This window comes from Phoxinus phoxinus (assembly GCF_949152265.1).
Source record: "Phoxinus phoxinus genome assembly, chromosome: 24".
Lineage (NCBI taxonomy): Eukaryota > Metazoa > Chordata > Actinopteri > Cypriniformes > Leuciscidae > Phoxinus > Phoxinus phoxinus.
In genome coordinates this window covers 15,968,501-15,994,973 of record NC_136899.1, presented here as the reverse complement: position 1 = coordinate 15,994,973, position 26,473 = coordinate 15,968,501, and the positions used below count along the sequence as shown (strand labels likewise).

Here is a 26,473-nt window from a genome sequence, read left to right as displayed (position 1 = left end):
AAACAGTTGCAGACATTTTTCAGACATTGAAAAATGCTGGTTTATGCTGTATAGCTGAAGTTTATGGTTATCTGATTTTCTAACAGAGTCTGAAAGAGATTCAAAGAAAATATGATGAAAGAATCCAGGAGATAGAGAAGGAGCTCCAGGAGCTGAGACAGGCTTGGACTCTCATAAGGTGAGTTTGAGTGGAACAACAGCTAACAGACAGAAGAGCAGTTTTAGACTCAGTGTGAGCAGCAGTATGAGGTGATTGTGTCCTAACAGCACTGGCATCAGTGGAGAAAAAAGTGAGTGGATCTTTACTCTTTACCGCTCCATTGGGAGAAGCCGCTCTGAGGTCACACAGCTGATCAGAGATCAGGAAGAGGCTGCGGTGAGTCAAGCTGAAGAGACTGGAGGAGACACACACACAAAATACTTTTTCAAATAAGTAACGCAAGTTACTTTGTTCTCCCACTGACACTTCCCTGTCCACATGTTGAGAGAAAACAGGAGTAAGCATTGTGAGCGCTGTGTGAGCATGATGGTTATGTAGTTCTAGACTAAATTTCATATTCAACAATATTATTGATCTGCCTGCATTTACACCATAATATGAGAACTAAACTGAGCTGACATCACGTTTTTCTCCAGAGCGGCTATATAAATGAACTAAATTAATAACTTTTTTACAGCTATTTTCGTATAGCTAAACAAACTTTGTTGCATTATTTTCCTGTTATCACTGTAAAGCTGCTTTGAAAGCTGAAAGGTTTGTTTGAGCTGCGCTCGCTATTATTTATACAGGTTATTAGTTTGCATCTCCTTCAATCTGAGGCTTATTCATTTCACTTTTGGGGTGAAAGGGCCTTTACATTTGGCAATACAAAGTACACAATAATAATAATTAACAAGGTATGAATAATAAACTTTATTATTTGAGTCTTAATGTTGGAAAATAACATTTCTGAAATACTTTAATGTTCCTGTCCATTTAATGGTTAATGACGTAACAAAGTTAAATATGAACATGTAATTAAAATGTTCCATTTTTATAGAAATTATTTTTTGTCTAAATAAATGTGACAACCTGAAACTGTCGGTTTCATTAAATGGTTATTTAATGGCTATGATATTGGTCAAGACAAATTGTTTGATTAATTATAGATACCATTAAATAATGGAATAGGCTAAAGAATATCAGAAAACTGACTCCAGGTTTATTTTGACTAGGAAAGTCTACTGTGTCATTCGACTGGATTACATCAGTGTTGTGCTGAATCGTCCATTGCGGAAATGAAATACTCTAGTCTAAATAAAGGAATCATTATTTATACCTCACCAATAAAAGGCAATATACGGGCTACATTGCCCCGCCCATTGTGTTACTTCATTCTGTCGGCTGATTCTGTTCAATGGGCGTGTCTTCAGAGACGTGCGCACAGGTGTTGAATTTCAGGAAGAGTTACGTTTGTGTTTTGAATTGAATCTGAAAAGCAGACTGTCAAGAATTGCCACTTTCTCTCGCGATCCTTTTAAGAATTAGAATTTTAAGCACGTTGGATCTTTAACTAGAAGTAAGCAGGATAGGCCTACCTTCGGGAAAAAAATGAGTAAAATTTCAAAGATTTTTAAAGTGAGCTCATCAAGCTCATCTAGCTCCAGACCCAGTTCTAGTTCTGGGTCCAGTTCTAGATCTAAGCACCGGTCCCGGTCGGGTGCATCACCACAGGAGGCCATCAACAAACTGAGAGAGACCGAGGCCATGTTAACGAAAAAACAGCAATACCTGGAGATCAGAATCGAGCAGGAGCTCACCATTGCCAAAAAGAATGGAACAAAAAACAAGAGAGGTAACGTTAGGACCTACGTAGAATGGGACTTTCTACTTCTATGAGCACTTTTGGCCATCATAAGATGTCTTATTCTGTCATTTTGATTTTTATATTTTTGTAGCCTACCCTTGAAAGTTCATGGCAGCGATGGAAATGACATCTGAAATAAAATAGCCGCCTCGTTTGACGAGATTACTGATAAGGTTAATATTTTGAGTAGCCTACCTGGATAAAATTACATTATACGATGCAAAATAAATAAAATTATTGTGGTCACAAGTAATATTTTCCTTTGATCATATTTATCTCAATCAATCTCTTGTTGTCGCCATAAAGTAGGCTACACAAAGTTTTTTTTTTTTTTTTTTTTTTTTTTTTTTTTTTTGGTCTTTGGCGGAAATGACAAGAACTGACACTGAAGGTTTATAAAAAATATTTTCACAAAAGTATACACAATGGTTTATTCCACACTTAATTTAGATATGAACGTTAATGTAATTAATATTTTTATGATGGATTTTCATAGATTATTTAAAAAAGATTTCTAAACAGGCTACAGCACTTGAAAATAGCAATAATAATAAAAATTATCCAAGACTTTTTGTTTTGCTCTTTCTGTAGTTAACTAAACGATTAAGAGAAAACTGTCGGTTACATAATTTTCCTTTGAAAGTGTAACAACACCCCACTGAAACATGCCTATGAAACATGGCTTTTGTTTATGTGGAGTGACGCCCAGCTGTTGCTCCTAAAACAGGCATCTGGACACGCCTCATTTACAGTTGTCCATTTGTGCATTACCATTTGTGCATTACCACTGTCTATGATTACCACAAGCATGGAGTTTACACCCAGGCATCACATGTGGAGCCAGGTGTAAAAAGTACCTGAAAAGTAACCACACTGGAGTAAAAGTGCAGATACATTACAGCTAAAATGACTCCATTACAAGTTATATGTCACCAGTTTCAATATGACTTGAGTAAAAATCTTATGCATAGTTTCACAGACAGGGTTTAGATTAAGCCATAGGCATTAGTTCAATTAGGACACTTGAGTAGCTTTTATAAACATGCCTTAAAAGCATTACTGCGGTGCATCTTAAGACAAAACAATGCCATTTTCATATAAGATATCAATGCAAAAAGCTTTCAGTTAAAACAGCTAAAACATGCATTTTAGTCTTGGACTAGCTTAAGCCTCGTCTGTGAAACTGGGGGTTAGAGTATCTGATTTTAATAGCAGTACTTAAGTATTTTACTTGTACAGAAGGTATGCTCAAAGATGCACTAGTCCTCAACACCCAAGACACATTATTCCAGTGAAAAACAAGAAACAGCTGGAGAGCAATTGTGTGTTTATTTTCTAAAACCAAAATAAAATTGCAATAAATCAAGGTCGACAAAATGGCTTCCTAAACACTACAAACTATAACAAACACCCAAGTCTCATTTGAGCTCAAGTGCTCAAAATGGGCATATACCAATATCCTTCAAACAGGTTGCTTTAATATAACGGATAAATAAAATAATGTTAAGTAAAATGAAATGGTCAAAGCCTACTTAATAATAATAATTATAATAATATTTTTTTACATTTATATAGCGCTTTTTCTGGGACCTCAAAGTGCTTCACATATGGAAGGGGGGAATCTCCTCAAAATTCTCCTCACGGGAAAACGTGCTGGTTTCGGCCTCATCTTATATGAAACACCTGTGATTCAGCGACTACCTGCTACTGCACTCAAATTCATGTAAAGTAGCCTTGTTGACAAGTTTTGGTATGGAAAAGCGCACAAGTTAAAGTACCTTCAATGCCCTAGATGCTGATATCGCTACTTTATAGCAGATACAAACTGCCAAATGTAATGAGTAATACAAATACACTTTAGTAAAGAGTACATATACTTATTCAAACATGTAGTCAAGTTGAGAGTAAAAGTTGTGAATATCTTTGATACTCAGTAAAACTACAAAGTAGCCAAAAAGATACTTAAGTACAGTAACTAATTACATTTACTCAACTTTGAGCATTCATTTTAAAGATTAAAAAATTTATATTTATCTAGTTCCTGGTCATGTAAAGTCAAACAATAATTTAACTTCTTCACTTGTCTTAGATCAACTTCTATGAGCTTATCTGATCTTTAATTTACAAAATGTATAAAAGTAAACCTACAAGTAATTTTGTGTGTAAAATATTATCCATTCTTTCTAAAAAATTCATGATTTTTGTTGTTCACTTGAAATTCAGTTTCTTTGGTTTCCTTTTGTTGTTGATTAATCCAATTTAGAGAGATACCATTAACTCGAAATGATGATTAGCCTATCAACGTCATTACTCAGTTGTTGCAGTTATTTTATTAGCTTTTTCTCTTTCCAAAGAGAACAGGTTAAACAAATGTCTTCTAATTTTTCTTCATGCAGGTATACAGCTTAAACAGAGGCACATTGTATTCAATATGCTAGTATGCAGCATTGCTACATAAAATGCAGTTGATCACGTTCAGTATGATTAAGAGCATTGATCTTTTGCATTTGACTTTTGACTTTTCCGGGGAAATATTTGATGATTTTGACCACAATAAAAAACTTTTTCCTCAGCTGCACTTCAGGCTCTTAAGAGGAAGAAGCGTTTCGAGCAGCAGCTGATTCAGATCGACGGGACCCTGTCCACTATTGAGTTCCAGCGAGAGGCCCTTGAGAATGCCACCACAAACACAGAGGTTCTGAAGAACTTGGGTTACGCAGCTAAAGCCATCAAAGGGGTTCACCAGAACATGTGCGTTTCATCATTTACTGCGTTCGCGCTATGTCGTAATTACCGTAATTTCGAAATGACAACACATGACATTCTACTCAGAGCTGTTCACTTCCTCGTACTGGGAATTTTGCATTTCTATGTTAACACTATCAATGCCTAAATGAATATGTGGTGGTCAGGTGGTACAGCAATCACGTGGTACAAGTAGGAGCGATCTGAACATTTGTAATTACGAGCTCTTCAACGCTTTTTACAAGTTGAAATTTCATAATTATGGTAATTACGACAGCGTGAAGGCACCTATTGCTGTATTTTACATTCAGTTATTAACAAAAAACATATCATTGCTTATTACATGGTTCTCAGAAATACTTGTTTTTGATTGATCAGTACTACAAAACTACAGATATCTATAGTAAAATATTTTGTATAATGATGATAAATGACCGTTGCATACATCTTCAAATGTACCAGTGAATTGAACAGTTGTTAGCAAATGTCATCAACTAATCAATCATTCTGTTTCTCTCACTTTCAGAGATCTGGATAACATTGACTCCCTCATGCAGGACATTACAGAACAACAGGAAGTAGCTCAAGAGATCAGTGATGCCATCTCAAAACCTTTTGGTGATCAGTTTGATGAGGTACATATTACAAATAGGGATGTTCAACTCCCAACTCTAACCATAGAAGTCGACAGAATTGACTCCTCGACTCCATTTACTTCACATGAAAACAGGGTCAGGAATAAAACAAGATTGCAGTCCTTTTTCACGCACTAAATCATAATCATAATAATTTATCTGTGTATTTTCCGGAATCTCTGTGTGAAAGGGGCTTTAGTGTGACCATCCAAACTAATCCAATTTAGCAATGCCATTACCTTGAAAGGATGGGTAGCCTATCAACATCATTACCCAGTTGTTGCCTAATTTTACAGAGGTAAAAGTCACGAGAAACAGCCGTGGTCAAATATTATGTCAGAATCAAATAAATGAGAAGGGGCCTGCAAATGCAAGCTTTTGAAAGCGGGTTACAAAGTGCAAGTTTTTGAAAACAATACCGCTGTCGTCTCCGTGTAAACATCAAAAACAAATTTGTGAAAAACGGTGGCATCATGCGCATGCGTAATACGTGTTCAGTCTATAGGCGCAGTTGTTTCTTTATAAAGTATCATCGTCAACTACTGACCTGGCATGCAGAATACAGCTGGGTTTTTTCCCCCGTTTTCAGTGATCTGTGTGAATGGGGATCGTTTTGACAATGTTGTTGCCTGTACGAGAAAAACGCGAAGGAAAACCTTTTCCGTTTTTAGTACATTGTTGTCGTGTAAACGGTACCTTTAGGTGCTAAAAGCTGTTTGGATAAGAGAGTTCGAGATACTAAAAATGAATACAATACACAGAAATGCATACAATAATGTACGCTGTTTATTCTTGAAGCGAGTTTTTAACGATTTATGATTAGTTAAATGATATGAACATAAATTGGATTAATCATGGAAAGCCAATAATATTTATTGCATTAATATATCATCAATTAAACTACTAAGATGGCATAGAGATATGTATAATTACAATCTAAATGTACTACGACTGTTTTCTTTTTTTTTCTAAAGAAAGCTACTGTACATGTAGTATGTCAAGTCACCTTCATTTATATAATGCTTTTTACAATACAGATTGTTTCAAAGCAGCTTTACAGTGATAACAGGAAAATAATGCAACAAAGTTTGTTGCGACTGTACAGCAGATCTAGAAGAAAATAGCGTCATGGTCCAGCTTAAGTGATCCACTTTTAAGTCCGTAAACGCTCGGTTTTTGGGGTCGACAGCTTATAAAAACGTATTTCTGGGTTTCTTAGCTTGTTTATTGTACACCTTGTCACACAGCAGCTTTTAGGCATTTTTCTGTCTTGTTTTTTCTGTCACTTTTCTTCTGTCACGCCCCGGTGGGCGTGGTCTTCAGATTATGACGCGTTACGCTCGGTCTCTATGGGGGGGGTGTCGAATGGCTGAGAGCAGAAATATGCTAATACGGGACAGTCCGTCAGTGGTCGTTGGCGGGGCATGAGCATTATGACATCATAGTGCTCAGAAAATCCAAATGGCCTGATTATTAAGTGTTTAGACTTTTTGAGGATTAAAAGAGTGAATGGATTTTTTCATTGTATGGTGGTTAACACTCCAAAGACACATTTATATGCAAACACCATATAAAAGTGAATTTTGCATCCGATGACCCCTTAAAAAATCTGGACATTTTCAGAGACAGGAGGAGAGATAATCTGATGATTACTGTGTAAACAATTTTCCTAATTCAATGGAACATGAAGTTTTAGTCCAACCCAAGCCGATCTGAGAAGGCAGAAGTTGTTAAATATACGTGATTATTTCACCACAGGGTGTCAGTGCTCGTTTAAACTAGTGGCCACGATGCTGAAGTGCGTGTGAGACCCGGCGAATAAGATCAGTACGAACATTTATTTATTTGAATTACCGGTAAATATTTGAATCACTATTCTAATTTACATGTTTATGCCAAAAATGCTTACCGGTATTTCATTTTCAAGGTAGTTGACTGTCATTCTCCTTTACCCTGTGTGTGTTAATGTTTTAGATTAATTAAATATTTACCGTTAATTTTTTGTAAGGCACATTCACTCTTTCAAATATTTGAAAAGGCTGGAATCTGAGCACCAGCACACATAAGCAATATTTTTTCATCAGTCAAATTAAAAAATGTAAACTCAACAAATATGATCAGTAAGATAAAAACACTGTTAATTAGAAGACGAGCTCTAGACTGCTGGGGAAATATATTTATTTATAATTCAGAATGCACAGTTGGAAAGATAATATTTTTATTGGAACATTTCATCAGTTTCAAGATAATTTAGGTTAAAACGGAGAACATGATTCATTGTTTTAATTAATTGACAGCCTTCAGTTTATAAGATGTTCTGTACTCATTTTTATGTTTTTACAGGATGAATTGTTGGCAGAGCTGGCTGAGTTGGAACAGGAAGAACATGAAGAAATTATGAAGAATATGGGAAGATTACCAAGTGCACCTACCACCAAACTGCCTAGCACAAGACCAACCCGCCATGCAAGTAAGTGTGCAATGACACCCACACATTCAATATCTACAAATGCTTTCAAATTTGGCAAAAGACCAGTCAGGCCCATTTATACAGTCTGTGCTTCATTGAAATGTCTGTTATTTCACTCTTTCAGCCTCCAAGAAGAGAGTGGAGGATGATCATGATATGAAGAGGCTGGCTGCGTGGGCTTCATAAGCAGCAGTGCACACACACAAATGCTCTTTCTTCTTTCTACTTTACATTCACTTTCACTTTTAGCTCTACATCCTGCAAATAATTGCAATTTTGTAAGAAAAAAAAATGAAAAAAGAAAAGCAATCAAACTTAACATTTGTATATTGTATTAAAACTAATTATTATGTTATGTGTTGATCTTTAAGATGAAGGATTACTTTGCTGGCAACTTGGTGTAAATAGTAGCAATTTATGATTAAAGAATATTAAACTGTTATTTTTTAATTAAATGTAAAATACTGGGGTTTGGGTGAAAATAAACTTTAAATATCAAATTTATCGCATATTTTTTTTATTCAAAATGATAAAGTCTTGGTTTTGACACACATTTGCAATTACAGTTACTACAAGTAGGCCGACCTATATTCCAAAACAGCAGATATGTCAAAAAAATTTCTGCTTGGCAGTTCAATTAAATATCTTGCGGATAAGACGAAAATGTTTCTAGTAATTATAGTAACCATAGTAGTATGGCGTTTTTGAAAAAGACCAGCACTTGTTTGACCCATAGATTCCTCAGCGGTAGTTTATATGGGTGTATCTAAGCCATCCGCCATATTGGAACGGTCAACTAAACTTTTGCTAAACTAACACTATAGCCTATAGTAAGATGACGGCGTCAGCTAACACGACATTAAAAAGTTACCATAGTAAAAACGGTCAAATCGGTCATAATTGAGACAATAGCCTACATATAAAAACACAAACTAACACATTCCCACCTGTGAAAGGTTATCCCATTTCTTTTAGAGTTTATAATCGGCAGTTTTACAACCAGAAGCTAGTCAATGTGGTGGCATATTTTTATTTTATTTATTTATTTATTAAATATGTATCAAATAACAAGCAGATATAAAGAACAGAACAAATAGAACTTCTACATTAATTAAATTGTATCAAGTATATGTAAAACTTCACATATATAAAAATTTAAATAAATAAATAAAATAAAAGACATACACAGAGGAAACATTATGCATCAGTGGTATTATTAAAAATATCATCATAATATTTCAAGAATCTGTCACTTTTCTTGTTTTTAATCAACCTTAGAGACTTCAGAAATGTATCAATTTCGGTTTAGAAATGCGGAAAAGTAGGCTGCGATTTAGAGAATTTTTGCTTGTGAATAAAAATGTTTCCAAACAAAATAAAAAAATTAACAATGTAATTAATTGAAGTATTAGCTTTATCTTCTTTATAGTAACAAATTATATCCTTTAATTGAAAGGATTTGGAAGAATAATATGGTGGCATTTGATTCTTGTGAGTGACGACCGGTGACGACATGTAAGCCCGTTCCAAGATGGCGGGAGCGCCGACGTGTCTGGAGTGGTCAAATATATCCTACGTAAACATTTCTATGGTCTGGTCTGGAAAAGAACCGATGATTCTTTTGAATCATCTTTTAATTACGCGATTATGTGGTCGCTTAAAACGCTACAGTAAATACATTTTAGTCACATTGTTTATTACGTTTTAATTAACAAGAGTGTTTATTGTAATCTGCCACGTGTGCCAGTTCAGTTCGTAATTTTATTTTAAACAAATTGAAAGAAATACTGCAATTTCCATCTGTGTACCCATATGTTATATTTTTATATTCAAGCATATTTTACATATTTTATCCGCAACATCTTAAAAAAACAGCTGATGAACGGTTTGACCAAGAACCGTGAACTATGGTTCAACCGATTCATTGAAAAGATCCGAATCAAAAGACTTGTTCACGAATATTAGACATCTCCCTCCCGCGCCCTTCAAGAAGCAAGCAGGAAATCGCTCTTTTTCTCCCCGATTACTGACACACGACTGAAGTTACAAACACGGCATCGTCATGAGCTCAAACAGACCAAATTCAACTGGTAAGTTGTTTTAAAATATACTGTTGAACAATGCTTAAACAACGCAACACTCATACTTTAATTTGGCTTTGTGCGAACTATTGTAGCCGGTGTGTGTGTGTGTGTGTGTGTGTGTGTGTGTGTGTGTTTCGGGTGAATGTGACACGTCTCACTGTTTCCGCTGCCCATTCAGACAGGTATGACGTTCACAGGTGGACTAAAGTCACAACAGACCCTCTCACAAGACGAAAAACATGTGAAACGTAGTTATGTGAAAGAAGTGATTCTTTATCAACGAATATGCTATATTAAAGAGTCATTTACACGTAAACTCAATTTAGTCCGTTTAGTTTTTTCGGTGACTGCAAGTTACATACAATCTCTAAATATCGAGTTTTTATAAGGGTTTTACTTTAATAGTAATGTTGCTTGGCAGTTTAGGTGAATATTAAGGTATTGGTCATCTATTTCCTCCTTTCTCAAGCCTGAAGGAGAAACTAGATGTCATAATATCACTTTTCAGATAAAAACGCCATGTTTACACCACTGGGAAAATCCATTCTGGGCAATGCTTGTTTGACGTATGTGTTATTGTGTTTTCCCAGTTATCATTATATCCAAAAGTATTTCACTATATTATACATAATGATTAAAATACTAAGCAAACCTACATTGCCGTTCAGAGGTTTAGGGTCAGTAAGTACTTTTTATTTATTTAATTTAATTATTATTATTTCATTCAAGAATCCTAAAACTAGTTATTAAGCAACTTTTATAATGAAAATAAATTATTATTAAGCACCAAATCATCATTAGATTAGAACTAATTTTGAAGGATCATGTGACACTGAAGACTGGAGAAATTGCTGCTGAAAAATTCATTTTTGTCATCACAGGAATAAATAAATATCAAAAGTGAAAACAGTTATTTTAATTTTGCAATACTATTTTACAATTTAGCCTAATTGTCTTTACTGTGTTTTTGAAGTAAATGCAGCCTTGGTGAGTATGAGACTTCTTTCAAAAACATTAAAACATTTTTCCTACCACAAACAAAATTATGAAAGCTTGTTTCCGCCACTGAATAAAAAATAAAAAGGTAATTTTGACTTTTTATCTCACAATTATGACTTTTTTTTCCCTCACAATTATGAAATTTCTCGCAATAGCGAGTTTAGTAAATACCTATACTTGATGGTTCATCTAAATAAAAAAAAAGTTCATACAGGTAAAATTCTTTTACTCACCCTTGTGCCTTTGTTAACCTGAATGACTTTTTTTCTTCTTCTGCAGAACACGAAAAGAGAAATTCTGAAGAATTTACAGCCAGCTATTCATAGAAACTCGTTTCCACCACAGAAAAAAAAAGAAAAGATGATTGCAACTTTGAGATATGTTTGTTCACGTGTAAAGTGCAATATAAATTAAACTTATTATTATTATTATTAATAACTTTATCTCACAATTCAGACTTTTTTTCACGCATTTGCGAGTTTACATCTCGCAATTATAACTGTTTCTCAGAATTGTGAGATGTAAACTGGCAATTGCAAGTTATAAAGTTAGAAATGCAAGTTTATATCTCAAAATTCTGACTTTAAAACTCGCAATTACGAGTTTATATCTCGCAATTCTGAGAAAAAGTTATAATTGCGAGATGTAAACTCTAAGCAAATGCTAAAAAAAAAAAGGTCAGAATTGTAAAATAAAAAGTCGCAATTACCTTTTTTATTTTTCATTCTGTGGCAGAAACAAGCTTCCATATAAAATAAAGAAATTTGTTAAATAATAAAATAAAGAAATTTGTAAAAAAGAAAAGAAAAAGTTTATCTATGCATAAAAACACTTTTAAAATGCTGGATGCTGATTTGTCAAAACAGTGCTTAAAAGCCATGGTAAAATGCATGGTATAGCAATAGCAGCTACACATTTTTAGTGTATGTCTTCTGTCTTAAAATAGTCTTACCAACCCCTAATTTTCCAGGGTGCCATTTTTGACCCTCATAATAATAATAATGTATTGGTACCCTACAGCTGACGACCAACTCGACCCTGAGGAAGAGAAGCGGTTGGCGGCAGCCGCCCGTGAGGCGAACCGTCTCCCTGAGCTCCGTCTGGTCCTGCTGGGCTGGAGGTGGCCGGGGAAAAGCCTAACCGGCAACACCATCCTGGGGCGTGAAGAGTTTCGTCTGGAGCGTGCCGCAGAATTCTCTGTGAAACGCGAAACTGAGGTGGATCGGCGCAAAGTAACAGTAATAGACACTCCTGGCTGGTTTTCAGCCCAGACCACACCGGAAGACTATAAGCAGGAGATAGTCCGAAGTGTAAGTATGTGCACACCTGGACCCCACGCATTCCTGCTGGTCATACCGGTGGGCATGTTCACCGAAACGGACCGGGCTCGTATAGAGGAGAATTTGGCGATGTTCGGAGAAGACGTGTGGAAGCACACGATGGTGGTGTTCACCTGGGCAGAGATTTTGAAGGACAAGTCCATAGAAAGGCATATACGAAGGGAAGGTCGTGACCTTCAGTGGGTGGTGGACAAGTGTAAGAAGAGGTACCACGTCATCAATAACTATATTTTTGGCGAGCACCCGCAGCTGCCTCAGCTGATGGCGAAGGTTGAGAAGATTGTAGCTGACGAAGGTGGTTACTTCATCCTGAAGGCAGATGAAACTAAAACACAAAGTCAAACTCCGAGTCTGAACACCAATTCAGTGAAAGAGAACAGGGAGCTCGGCGCTAGACCCAAACAGAACGGCTCCTGCAACTCGCTGCGGGCCATGGACGTGGATCCTCCACAGAGTGAGTGCATGTCACAGCATGTAATACACGATAGCATTCACAGTGTTCTGTCTATTGAAGGATTTATTTTTCTTATTGCATACACTGTTTACTTCTCCTGAACCTTTGTTCTAATTGAAGCTTGAATTAATCTTACATCAGTCATAGTGTCACACTGTTGTTTGTTACAATGTTGAAAATTGGTAGCATAGTGTTGAATGAAAACTTTTTTTGGCATGATGCAGCATAGCATTTGAATGATGTAATTTCTGTGTTTTCCTATCTCTGCAGGTTTGGTTGAAGGAGTGAGTGACTAATGCTGTGTGACCAGTTCCAGCACTGCTGTATTCATTACCTCAACTCCACTGCACTTAATAGTGCCTAAATTATTAGTCAGATACCCACATATCAGTCCACCAGTCCAAGCAGCTTCAGGTTGTAGGGTTTATAAAACTTATTCTTCTCAACCTAGATATATAACGGATAAGACGCAGTACAAATTACTATCATCAAAAGACTCATTTGTGTTAGTAAATCAGTAGTACAATACTGATTAAAAGTATATCACTACTATAGTTACACACTGACTCAATCACCCATGCCCTTTTAAACTATTATATGTGATGAAAATAGAGTCTAGTCATTATAATATAGCATGGGTTAGTTACGTTGGTGACAGCTTTTGTGGATTTATTAATGGTCAAAAACCAATTTTACGGTTTCCATTTTATTTCACATTATAGCTGCTGTTTTAGATACGGTACGTCCCCAATCCTTATCAAAAGTATATTTATGGATGTTTTATAATTATATTATTTTCTAATAATATAATTATTGCTGTTTTATATGAAATATTTTCATCACCCTGAAGTTACTGATTGTTTTAGGATTGCTGTGAAGTTTTAGGATTGCTGTGATGCTTTCTAAAAAAATATATTTCTAAATTTCTTTTTTTTTTTCTAATACATTCTGTCGATTAAATGTCTTTATAAATGGTTTCCTCCTGAAACTGTTGCTGCTTAACTGTTATAAGCACTATGAATGAATATCATCACTGTTTTTATTTTGGAATATATGTGTTCTTATGGAACTTGATGGACTTCTTTTAATTGATTTACATGAATGCATTCCTTTTTAGATCGGTTGACATTTCTGACAGACATAAAAAGTTCCTTCCCAGATGTCTGTGACCTTTTCTTATCATGAGGATATAATGCTAACCTGCAGTCAAACTATGGTTCACTTTTGACCTCAACAGTTGTTACTAAATTATTCCTTTTATATATATATTGCATTCATAATTGTTATTACTATTGTGGCTCTTTTTTAATCATAATAAAAATAGATCCTCCTATTGCAACTGGGTCCATTTTGACCCGAAAGAGGTACACACAAAATCCATAGTTTTTAGTATGAATAATGATTGTTAAGACTGTCAAAATACACATTTACAGAATTGTCTTCTCAGATTTAACTATTTAAGCTAAATAGTTACACCTTTTGTGTTTGGTTTCATTTTGACCTGAAAGTGAACTGATTTGTCTCAAATTACTTTTGTAAAATACATTTACCCTCTTTCCTACACCCACACACACATTTTTCCTTTGCTCTGGAAAATGGAAAATCATTTTGTTTATAAACAAGCTCATGTATGCACACAATAATTCTGGAATAAAAAAAAAGACAAACAAATAAATGTCTTAATGTGATTGTAGAGCAAAAGTCCACATTTCACTTTTGCTGCCACCTAATGAACCATTGCAAATATATTTAGTTTGAAAACATTTTTGAGTAATATTGATGTTTTGGTGTATTGTTATAAATAATATGTAGAGGTTTAATAAATGTAGACTATTTTGACCATTCAGGAGTTATAAGTAAGTTCTAAATTAATGTAATTACATTTATACTGGTATGTTCTTATACATTTCTTCTAATGATATATTCATATCAAATTTCTATAAGAGTTCAAATAAGGGTTTCATAAGTTAACATGAACTAATAATGAACTGGACTTCTACAGCATTTATTAATCTTTGTTAATGTCAACATTTACTAATACATTAAAAGTTGTATTTGTTAACATTAGTTAATGCACTGAGAGCTAACATGAACAAACAATGAACAGCTGAATGTTTATTAACTAACATTAACAAAGATAAAAAAAAAAATATTGTAACAAATGTATTGTTCATGGCCCGTTCATGTTATGCATTAACTAAAGTTGAACCGTATTGTAAAGTGTTACCAAATTTCTGTCTTTTCTTGCATTACACTGTTTTTGCTATATTTCTTGAACATTTTTACATTTGAAAAAGTTCAAAAACGTTTAATTAATATAATGTGGTCAATTAAGTAAGCATGGTAAAACATGGTAACAGTTAAAACGTTTGTACATTCACTCACTAGAAATGACTGATTAGATGTATGCAATATGGATTTAATTCAAACAACTATTATGACTTTGAACAGCTTTTAAACTGTTGAACTGGGCTCTTTTATTATTTTCAAATGACTTATTTTGTATTATATAACACTGTTTCCATCATCTTACACCACAGAAAATGAGTCAGTCAAGAAAAATAAATGTGTTTTATTTTTTTATCTTTACAGCTTATAACCACAAGGTGGTGATATTAATTAACAAAATGTTGTAGGGATTTTTACTGTCATGATCTCTAATCACAGACAGGACTTCTGATCATTAATAGTATTTTATTATTCATTTATATGAATATAATTAAACTTTAATTTCCTATCAAAATTGTTAAGAGCAATGTTAATAAATACAGAACATAAAATAATATGTCAGTAAAAACAAAAAAGGACAAAATCCTCAGTCTGGGATAGACTTCCCTTCAGACTGTGTGTGTATTGTGACAGTTATACAAAGAAAGATCAGTTATAAACTAGACCTGTAGAACAGCAACACAAATCTATAGTCCATTAAGGACCTCTAAAATTACAGAAACATTTTTCACTCCAATGTAGATTAAAATCAATGCACAGGCACTCTACCCATAACTCTGCAGTGTATCGATTAGCTACGATCTCAGCATTGTCTGATGGGGATAGCAGTGTTTGTAATTATTGAGATCATAAGTGGATAGGAAGATGAAAACAACGGAAGTTGTTTAGCTATGGACATGGTCGGCTACCTAAAAGTTAAAAGGGAGTTACAACAAATGCAAATAGAACTGAACCATGTTTTTCTGTTTTACATTGTTTGGGTTATGATTTGTGTAATTGTACATGTTATATTTGTTTAAAATCCTTGATTCCAAACTAAGAGCAAGTGAATGCCCTCTCGCATGTTAGGCCTAAATGTCAATTATAAGCCTGCTGTCTTTCCATAAGATCAAATAATGTGCTTCTCTAGCATGAGGATTCCACGATACCTTCAACATTCCAGCATTTTTTTTTTTGTAGCCCAGAGATTTGAGGAGACATTCTATAGCTGGAAAACACGAGAGAAGCCGTTTAGTTGGCAAGAGGAATTCAAGTATTCCCACAAGACTGTCGGAAGGGCCATGTACACGTTCTATGGTCTATAGGTATCAACAAAGATCTCTCAATTGGCAAGCGGGATGGATGGGGAAATTATATTTTGTTGCTTTTGACTTAGCTCGCAAAACGTTTGCGTATCTCAGAGAAATTTATTTCGCTTGCAACACCCCCCCCCCCCCCCCCCCCCCTCTCTCTCTCTCTCTCTCTCTCTCTCTCTCTCTCTCTCTCTCTCTCTGCATCTACCCAAGAAACTGCTTTCATGTGGTTTTATTTTTAATCTTACATTTTTTTTTGCCAACTGCTATAGAGGTAAAATAAAATAATAATGATTTCGACTCAAATCAATATTTTTGAATGACCAAGTATTTACTTAGGCTATTTGATGAATAGTAGTCTAGTTACATTACTGCCAAGCTCAGAGAAAATATCCAGAGACAACCTCCTCTGACCCCCAGTTCCCCACCTCATCCCCTATCCCGCCTGAGTCAGCACAGACAAAACATTTGCTTTTAACTATGGTACTTCCCAATAAACCTGTCGGAAAATTCCAGGTTCCAGGAACCCCTTAGCCTCGGCAGTTCCTCTTTAGATGACCATGTGTTATTATTTTGGCTTTATACATAATTCTTTCTGACTGGAATCACCATTTCCATTTTAAAGAAATAGTAACCCTCTGAAAAACAAAAATAACAAAACCAGGAAAATGACACATACACACATAGAATGGAAAATAGACAAAATACCAGTGTAGCTGTGACTTATAGGTCCTAAATGTGATGTGCAATGAATCACAATGGGATTTATCTTCATGATTTTCAGGAAAGAACCAAATCCTCAAGGCCTATGCAACTGTTTATAAGTAAAGTATAAGTATATTTTAAAACTCTATTGGTACAAATGCATGAGTCAGTCCAGTTTTAAGTGCATAATCTTCACCCGAAATACTTAAAAAAATACTGAATCTAATATTATTATTCTACATAGAGTGAAGCGTGACCCTGTGCTCCCCATCCAGCAGAGCCGTGTGTGGTATATCACTCTGTGTGAGCTTGAGGGTACTTCACTTGAGAAGGCACATGTTTACACAGATCTCACATTTCCTGTCCCAGGTCTCCTGGATTTCCGTAGTTCCTGAGTCATTAGGTTCTGGATCCTGTAGCCATTGTAACAGGCTATTTTTCAGCACACATGGTCGCTTCTCCCTTCCTCTCCGAGCAGGGAAGGGACCCATGGGCAGATAATATCCCAACACCCACTAAACTCACTGAAGAGAGGATGGCAGCACAACTCAGGGATTAATCTTGGTGAGTATAGCATATTTAATATTTCTGTTAAGGTTACGTATATTATTGAACTTTATAGGCTACTTTACATGCAAATCTCTTTGAGCTCTCGCTTGAATCAAAGGTTTTCATCAATGAAGTTTATCGATATATTAAGCACAAAAAACTAGAGCATAAAGCAAATTATGAAAAATATAACTGATTTTCTTGAGTGGGTTAAGTCAGATTTATTTGTTTTAGAATTAAATTAATATAGGCCTATAAGGTTAGGAATGTAAGTAAAGATAGATCTGTAAAGAATGAGCTCATCCATTATGATCTGTGTTTTTCCCCATTAAAGCTACAAGCTGAAGTCATGAGATCATCATCCTCTCGTCTCAGTTTTTCCTCGAAGGAACCAATATGGAACCGGTAAGGAGTTCTATTTTATTAGTGATCAAATGTCTTAAAACTAAATATATTTATAAAAAGGTAGCTCTAAATGTGTGATAACTGTCCATTTTCCACAGGAATGTGCCAAAAATACAATGCATTGAGTAAATGTTACATGCATTTCACCATTTGACCTGTAGAAGTCGCACTTGTTACATTAACAATACATAAACATACTTAAACTAAAGCTCAAATTGATGATTTATTTCAAAACTAATAACACTTGTATTCCATTTCCAAAATATTCTACAGTAATGTATCAGTCATTTCGTACAGTAAGATACTGGCAACTAAATCAATGTCATTTTCTGTCATAAAACAAAGAATATCAAATACACATTGCATGGTGGTTTATTTGTAAATGGAGGGGGCTTGAAAAAAAGAGGGTTTGTTTAACTTTGACTGGAAATTTGAAAAATACGACTGAAAAACGTATTTACTTTTAATTAATTTATTCGAGTTGCTGTAATAGTGTTGGTTGTATTTACTGTATATTGTATGCAGAAAATGAGCTACATGATGACTGACTGTGTACAGTGTAGGCCTACCTTTTTACAGTGTGGATATCTAATTCAGGATTCCATTCACTTTTTTAGTATATTTACATATTTAATTAAAAATAATTTCTACAGACTTGACTAGAAAACCTTTGCCAGTTTAGAAGCAAATGCTTTAGCTATTTAGCCTCTTTTTAAGAATGTTACTTTTGACGATATAAACTATAAAATACGGTATAAAAAAAGTCTTAAAGGGATAGTTCACCCAAAAACAAAAATTCTGTCATCGTCATTTACTCACCCCGTTCCAAACCTGTATACATTTCATTCTGCTGAACACAAAAGAAGATATTTTGAAGAATGTTGGTTTCCAAGCATATATTTATTTCCTACTAGAAAGTAAATGGCTTCCATCAACTGTTTGTTTACAAACATTCTTCAAAATGTCTTCTTTTGTTGTTCAGCAGAACAGAAGAAAGAAACTCATGGTTTGGAACAACCAGAGAGTAGGCCTATTTTGTTTAACCAATTTTTGGGTGAAGTATCCCTTTAACTTCTGACATTGATCAAGAGTTTCCCCTCAAAAGTCTAGCTATGTCAGAAACATACACTTTTATAACATTCTACAGATAGCCTACACGATGTCAACCACTGAACTGCTGCCCACGGAACCTGGCTGTGTGAGTGGGTTTAGTGAGAGTCGAAGCATGCGCAGAGGGGTGGGTGGGCGAATGTAGAGCAAAGCGCGCGAGTGTGTGTGCGCGCGGATGTCACACACTCCGCGTTGCGCATTTCACACGATCTGAGTGCAGGGAGCGATCAGTCGTTTGACAAACAGCGGAGTATGAATGCATTCACTGACACCTATGCACTGCAACATCATTCGACGTTAAGACAGCAGTGTTTGTCGTAAACATCACACGGGGGAACGTTATGTGGGCATCATTTCACGTCGCGTACTGTTGGACTCGCAACTAAACATCTCAGATCAACTCCGAGCTTCATGGTCGAGGGGTAAGGGGTGAGACAGCGTGCTATCCCAGTCCCAGGGGGAGCGACTGAACCCAGATATAACAGGTCGTTGTGTTTTCCGGAGGGAGAATCGCTTAGCGCGTGCTAGTAACGTTAGTTTGTTTCGTGCGCGTGCTGCTGCAGTAGACATCTCGCGCACCGTTAGCTCAACATCTCTACGGCCTCGGAAGTTCGTTTGTTTTTCTCCTTTTAATGCGTTCGGTCGCCTGAACACTCATTTCTATCTATTCTCTGGACGAACCCACGCTTTAGGATGCCGGATCAAATATCGGTGTCGGAGTTTCTGTCGGAAACAACAGAGGATTACAACTCTCCCACTACATCCAGCTTCACCACCCGCTTGCAGAGCTGCAGGAATACAGTCGGCGTGTTGGAGGAGGTACGAAACTGCTTTTCTCGTGCTGCAATGCATTAGTGGATTGCATCTGTTTACACTGGTACTTTGCACTTGTATACATTGCGTCTGTTTATATTAGTAGCCTAAGTTACCCCTTTACGTTTATACATTGCAGTATTTTTGTGCATCTGTTTATGTTCGTGCTTTGCATTTATTTACTAATACATTGCGCTTTGTACTGCACCTCTTTACAGTGGTGCATAAGTACATCATATCTGTTTTTATTAGTGCCCTACTGTTTACATTTGTCTTTTACATCTGTTATTGCATCTTGCATTTGTCAGCTGCATCTTTTTACAGTGACAGCGCATTACTGTATTGGATCTGTCTTTCGTAGCATTTGTTTACATTAGTTCATTGCCTTTAATAACTTTGCTACTTTGAATGGGTCCATTGCGTGTGTTTACTGTGTTTCTTTGAGTTTGCATCAATGTATTGTTGTAGCTCTTTGGCGATTTGCATAAGTAACTGTTACATTGCATCTGTTTATATTAGTTTATTACATCTGTTTACATTGTATCAGTAGTATATTGCGTAGATTTATTTTTTGGTGTTTTGAGTTAGTGCATTTGTATACTATTGCATTGCCATTACTGCATTTTTTACTTTAGTACTTATTGCATCTGTTTATTGTTACAATTGTGCTTTGCATTTGTACATACATGCATCACTTTATATTGGTACATCATATTTGTTTTCATTGCTATTTTGCTTTAGTACATTTAATCTATTTTTTACAGTTCATTAATATGTTGCATATTTTCAGTGCATATGAAATCTGAGAGGCAGTGAGCAACAGTCTGTAGTGTGGGCTGCAGTTTTGTTCTGCCAGCTGGTCTGGCTTCTGATTCCACTGATGATTCATTGGGTGTACAACAGTTAAAAGTCCATGCCAGCTTTGAGAATCATGTCTTGGATGAATATGGATGTTTTTGTGATTCATAACAAGCAACTGATGTATAGAATGGTTGAGTTTAATTTATGGTAAAAGGCCCATGAGAGCATGTATTTGTGCATGCATCACTTTAAAATGCAAATCGAGGTTTTGATGGGATTCAGGAGCTACTCTCTTTTCATAAGACACCCTTAAGGGTGATCTCATTTTGTGACATTCTGTAGTTTAAAAGCAGGGCAAGTTTACTTGGGTGGATTCACATATCTTTAGTTTACTTTAACTTGCTTCTCCGTCGTTGTGTGTTTGTTTGGCATAGTCCTTTGTTATTTAAAATAATTCTTAAAATAGCCTATTGAGTCAGTCATAGCTGTGCTAAGATTCCTTTGAACACCTGCTCTGATCAGAAAAGGCATTCTGCCCGTTTAACTAGATATTTTAGACTCGATTTGGGCAAACCATCTAAAATACTGACCATATGTGGGTTTTAAGAGGGTATATATATAATGCATATCAACACATCCCACACTAGAAGCATCATGGCATCTTTATAACATTTAGCAGCATGCAATTGTACCACTTCTGTATGTGGAAGACAGGAAGCTGTTCTTGAACATAGAGTGATGAAATACCCCTTTAATCACCACTTCCCTTTTAAAGTAAGTAGAGTTGACCATCTTCAACAATACAAAGCCAGGTTTTTTTTTCTGCATTGAAAATATTTTTGCAGCTGCCAAAATGAATCTTTGTCCCACCAGGTTTATTTGTATATTTTAACCTGCGGTTTTGCAGTACCAGTACCCGCTGTTAGCCGGCTGCTTTAAAACACTCCCTCGTGTGTTTGTGTGAAAGGTGAAGAGTGTCAAAGGTTTCAATTTACAACGCGTTTTTGAGCTATGAAGCCAATCACAGACATATCTGTTGAACATGTAAACGCAATCAAATGTGTTTAAAGGAACACGCCGACTTTTTGGGACTCAAGCTTATTCACCGTAAGTTTACCAATTTATTGGTTATTGGTTTACCTTATTACCAATAAGTGACAAAATAACGCCAACATTTTCCATATTACATGTTGTGATTTGTATAGTCACAGCGTGTACAAATAACAAGGTCACATGAGACACATCTTCTAACCGTATACATACAGCACTGCTACTTCTGCGGAGTGATTTGCACCTGAGAAGCCCCGTGGTGAGGAGCAGAGAGTTCGCTCAGTGTTGCGCTAATCACTCTGCCCAGGTAGCAGTCCTTTGCCTTGGGTTCGCAGTTCACATGTGTTGGGTACTTTGTACCATTTGACCGTGTTTGTCCGCCACCATCGGACACCATTTTTGACCCAGGAAAAGCCCTGCAGTAGTCTCAAAATGCATGCTTTCTTTAAAATCATAAAATCATAAGTGGCGTCAAAAGCAGAAGGATCAAATTAAGTGAGGAACATTAGGTTCCAATGCATACGATATTTTGATAGGATTCAGACACATTGCAGACACATCAGTCTTATCTTACATCGAAAATGCAATGCTTAGTTACCGGTATATTCATTGGATCAGTATATATCCCAAGCCCTTAATGTGGAGATTAGAGATGATAAAATTCCTGATGCATCCAATCTAGAAGTTAGAGTTAGTCATGTTATTGAATAGCTTAATTTTGGAAGTTTTTTTGGTCAAATATCCCATGTGGATTACGATTTACGATGTCCAATCAATCTAATCCATGACATTTTGTGAACATCAAACATTGTTTATCTTGCATACATTGTCATCTTATCATTAATTGAGGCAATTGTGTGTCAAGTGCTATGATGCAATTGAAATCTGCTGTGGTGCATGTCGCATCTCTGGCAGTGTATTTATGTGGTGTGTGTGTGTCCACGAAGTGTGCTGATGTTACAGACGCAAGGAGGGGGGATGTGTGCTGAAAGCTTCCAGCTTGGTCTGATGCTTTGGTCTATTACGCAACACACAGTCCTCACAGCAATGATCTATTCAGTGCCATCAAACCCAAAGCCTGAGCCAGAGCCAACCGACTGCAGGCAAGAGAGAGAAAACAACAAACAGAAAAACAAATGCAGGACAGATTCAGAAGGACTGATGGGTATGGTGGACACAACTGAGTTAGCAGAATGTTTAATGCACACTAGGAATGCACCAATGTATTAGCCGATAAAAGCAAATATCCGCAGTGCATTATCGGACAGACACTTGCCAATTGATTAAAAACAGCCGATGGTAAGGGCCGATTGTTATTAGAGATGCACAGATCGAACGGCCAGATACCGAAATTGGCCAGGCAGGTACCGAGGATTTTCCTCATGACTGGCCCTGACCGGTAACCGTCCGGTCAGTCTCACGTCTTTCTGATTCCGAGCCTGTCCATTTTGTTGCCAGCGGCCCAGGCAATAACGTCAGCTGTGCATTCTTTCTTTCTTCTCTCCAACGGTGAAGGGACACACACCCGCCTCTTCTCACTCACTTGTCTCATTCGGGCCGGTTCAATAGTGCTTGTGTTGCTCTTAATTTTGCTAATTCCCGCAGTTTTGGCTCTCACAGCAAAAGTCTGTGCAATACTGATCTGTATAAGTGCAGCGCACACAAGTACCAAAATGAGTGGCTTATTGCGATTAAACGGTCAAATACACAAAATGATGTTGCAAATCTCTTGATTTCTTGATAAAAAAAACTAACAAAAAAAAACCTTTTCCAAGCCTTTAATACAGCCATTTCACCTGTTGCTTGTTTTTGGGAGTTTCTGCCTTTAGTTGTTTCTTCCGCTGTTGAAATGCATGTTCAATAGGATATAAATCTGGAGATTGATTTGGCCATTCTAAGACCTTCCATTTCTTTCCCCCGATAAACTCATTTATTGAGTTATCACTCTTTCGGTCACTGTCCTGTTGCAATATCGTTTCCCAATGAGTCTGGTGGCATTTTCTTGAATATTAGTAGCCAAAATGGGTTTGTAAACTTCTGAATTTATTCTGCTGCTGTCATCATTCATTAGGTCATCAATAAAGTTTAGTGAGCCTGTTCCAGAGGCAGCCATGCACGCCCAGTGCCATGAAACTACCTCCACCATGCTTCACAGATGAGGTATGCTTAGGATCATTTGCAGTTCCTTTTCTCCACACTTTTGCTTTCCCATCACTTGATGGCACGCGGCTCAAACGTACTCTCTGCAACCGGTTACAAAGCATTTAATGCTGTTGTTGGTTATTAAAAAATATCTAATGGGTGAACTCACGCCTCGATTGGACAAATTTATTTAATTATGCGCTGTCAATCGTGGTAAAACTTCACGGTTTTATGGACAACGCCATGTTTTACGCTGTCGCTATGGTTACCCCTATGGTTAGTTAGAATGCGGTTGTAACTTCAGGTTTTTAATTACATCGTTTACATAAATTAGTCGCTTTGCATGGAATGTGTCGATTCGTTGCGCTGTTTATGTTCCGAAATGATGGTGGCTCCTGGGCATGCATCTGAAGTGTGGAATTTTTTTTAAAACAGAGAGTCAGAGACTGAATAAAATGGTGCTCTGCAAGCTCGGTATAACCGAAATGGCAAACCACATCAGCACAACTTCGGTGCAGGAGCATCTGAAAGGAAAGAAAACATCCCAGCGCTCTCCTACCTCAAAACGTTGAGACGGCAGCGTAAGTATTTGGACCAGAAATTTTACACAGCACTAGAATACGGTTGTCATAATTGGTTATTATTTATTTGTAAAATAACCAAATAATTAATCAACTATTCTGAAAACACTCTGGAGGAAAAACCAGGAGGAAAAAATAATCATTAGATTTATTGAATTAATCGATTGAAAAATAATAGTTTGTTCCAGCCCTAGTTTTCACAGCTTTTATGATTTGTCTGTCATCAACCGCTGTTGTTTTTCTTGACCGACCTGGTCGTTGTTGGACATTCAGGACATTCCAAACTGTTGATTTGGCTAATCCCAATGTTTGAGCTACTGTATTGCTCTAACTGAGTTCCTCTTTTCTTTTAGCATCCAAATTGCTTGCTTTTCTCTTAAAATCATCTCCCTTGTCTTCATCCTGGTTTGTGCTACAATTAATGCTACAGGACACATGCAGCTGATCACTTAGAAACACATTTGTCAGTTGTCCCAAATACTTATGCTCACATTAGATAGAGGGTTGAAACTCTAAAAGTGATTTTCTTCTTTGTTAGTAAAACATGTATGTGTTGAAACAGCCAATAATAGAATGTGGAATTCTGTACTTTAGTCTCATATTCATCTTTTAATTATATGTATAGATTTGACTACACTGCAGAGAGAGCACTTTTGTCTTTACTGTCCCAATACTTATGGAGGGCACTGTATATTTCAAATTTTGTATGGGGAAAGTATAAAATGGATGCATAAAAAGCAATGTCACAAATCAATTGCAAACAATAGGACAAATACAATAAAGCAAACATACAAATGAAATAAACAGTGCATCATGTTTTTCAGGTAAGGCCTAAATTAGATCTATTTTAACAGTAGCATTCAAGTAAGAAAAAAATACAGATTCTGAATAAACAAATGTAAAAATAAATCACTAGTCTTCACATAAATTAAATATACATTCATATTAAAGCTACAAAAGTTATTCAATCAGGAGCAGTGAGTGATTTTCTCTTTGTGTGTTTCTCTCGTGAACTCACGTCAGAGGCCCACACAGAAGAAAATAAATAGTTGAAAAAGTCATTATTTTTGGGGGGGTTTGCACACAAAAAGTATTCTCGTCGCTTTATAAACTTAAGTTTGGCTGTAGTCACTTTTAACAATGTTTTTACGAACTTTTCTGGGCTGGCAGAATGAAATTACATAGAAGCCTATGAAGGAGTGAGCCAGCTCTCAGATTTCATCAAAAACATCTTAACTTGTGTTCCAAAGATGAACGAAAGTCTTACAGGGTTGGAACAACATGAGGGTGAGTAATTACTGACAGAATTTTCATTTTGTTTTCCATAGCTTATTGTTTTCCACAACTCATTGCGCTTAACTCTTTTAAACATCAAGCAAGTCACATGTAAGTAACAGTTGCGCGCCCATTCTATTCTCTGCTAGTATATGCATCAACCTAAAACTTTGACTTTTCGCAACTTTTTGAAGTAGCCTATTAAAATCATTCAGACATCGCAAGCCATTGCGATGCGCATATCGCGATATGTACATTTGCGATATTTCGGTAATTTCAATATATCGTGCAGCCCTAATAGAACCCATTATAACCAGTGATGCTGTCTACACTTGATGTGGCGCGTCACAAAAAATTCCCGACGGTAAACTGATGCCCTGTTCCATTTCTGACGTAGCTACTTCAAGCACTTGCGCACGAAGCACAAATAGATTTGTTACGGTCGCTTTATGTCCAGTGTGGACAGCTTCTAGCTGTTGCACCGCAATGCGATACAATACGACGCAACAATGGTTACGTCTGGTGTAAACAAGGTGTAAGGTCTATAGCATTCAAAAGAGGAGTGACATCTGGTGTTAGCTGCGGTGTGAAATGTGGCAAACAGAATGTGGAATCTGAGAGAAAATGAGTGAGTGGGAGTGTGGAGGAGTATATAGGCAATATCTGGCTGCCAACGGTCTTCTCCACATCCAGATTAAGCCTGCATGTCCTGCGACGCACTAGCATAACCGCATCTTGGTGTAACGTTATACACGGTGTCCTAATGGTTTCAGTCAGAGCAGACAGACTTAGTCGAATGACTCATGGCCTCTCTTTATGGGATATAAAAACACACACTCAGTCAGGTCACATGACATCCAGCTCACAATGTGGGGGTGCAAAGTGGCTGGACTCTAATCAACACAGGCATTCATGCACTACGGGGAGGCCTTTTGGACTCACGCCAT

The 26,473-nt window shown here is 36.4% G+C and overlaps 3 protein-coding genes across 13 annotated transcripts in view; all 3 read left to right on the top strand.

The window, feature by feature from the left end:
• The first annotated feature begins 1,342 nt into the window (after positions 1-1,342).
• chmp4c (charged multivesicular body protein 4C) lies at positions 1,343-8,733 on the top strand. Its single transcript, XM_079601950.1, has 5 exons — positions 1,343-1,835; positions 4,421-4,598; positions 5,119-5,227; positions 7,571-7,697; positions 7,822-8,733. Exons 1-5 carry the CDS (start codon positions 1,592-1,594, stop codon positions 7,881-7,883), a joined length of 720 nt encoding a protein of 239 aa, XP_079458076.1. The 5' UTR covers positions 1,343-1,591; the 3' UTR covers positions 7,884-8,733.
• Positions 8,734-9,639: 906 nt separating this feature from the next.
• Positions 9,640-14,320, top strand: gimap4 (GTPase IMAP family member 4). Its single transcript, XM_079602129.1, has 3 exons — positions 9,640-9,787; positions 11,801-12,574; positions 12,845-14,320. The coding sequence occupies exons 1-3, from the start codon at positions 9,760-9,762 to the stop codon at positions 12,868-12,870; spliced, it is 828 nt and encodes a 275-aa protein (XP_079458255.1). The 5' UTR covers positions 9,640-9,759; the 3' UTR covers positions 12,871-14,320.
• A 2,904-nt stretch (positions 14,321-17,224) lies between these two features.
• The window catches only part of asap1b (ArfGAP with SH3 domain, ankyrin repeat and PH domain 1b), an 82,864-nt gene continuing 73,615 nt past the window's right edge, over positions 17,225-26,473 (top strand). For 6 of the 11 annotated variants that reach the window (XM_079600906.1, XM_079600908.1, XM_079600914.1 and 3 more), the window contains exons 1-3: positions 17,225-17,364; positions 17,684-17,754; positions 19,557-19,683. In XM_079600906.1, the coding sequence (XP_079457032.1) occupies positions 17,699-17,754; positions 19,557-19,683 (183 nt within the window). In that variant the 5' untranslated portion in view covers positions 17,225-17,364; positions 17,684-17,698. Of the gene's footprint in view, positions 17,365-17,683; positions 17,755-18,740; positions 18,953-19,021; positions 19,115-19,556; positions 19,684-26,473 lie in introns of those variants that run through there. The other 5 variants (XM_079600911.1, XM_079600909.1, XM_079600907.1 and 2 more) reach the window with 3 other exon arrangements.

Bases quoted from the DNA above. Each gene is read 5' to 3' on its own strand.
- gimap4 (XM_079602129.1), top strand. From the start codon at position 9,760: ATGAGCTCAAACAGACCAAATTCAACTG. The intron at 9,788-11,800 runs GTAAGTTGTTTT...GGTACCCTACAG, and splicing joins AAACAGACCAAATTCAACTG to CTGACGACCAACTCGACCCT. The intron at 12,575-12,844 runs GTGAGTGCATGT...CTATCTCTGCAG, and splicing joins GGACGTGGATCCTCCACAGA to GTTTGGTTGAAGGAGTGAGT.
- chmp4c (XM_079601950.1), top strand. From the start codon at position 1,592: ATGAGTAAAATTTCAAAGATTTTTAAAGTGAGCTCATCAAGCTCATCT. The intron at 1,836-4,420 runs GTAACGTTAGGA...CTTTTTCCTCAG, and splicing joins TGGAACAAAAAACAAGAGAG to CTGCACTTCAGGCTCTTAAG. The intron at 5,228-7,570 runs GTACATATTACA...ATGTTTTTACAG, and splicing joins TTGGTGATCAGTTTGATGAG to GATGAATTGTTGGCAGAGCT.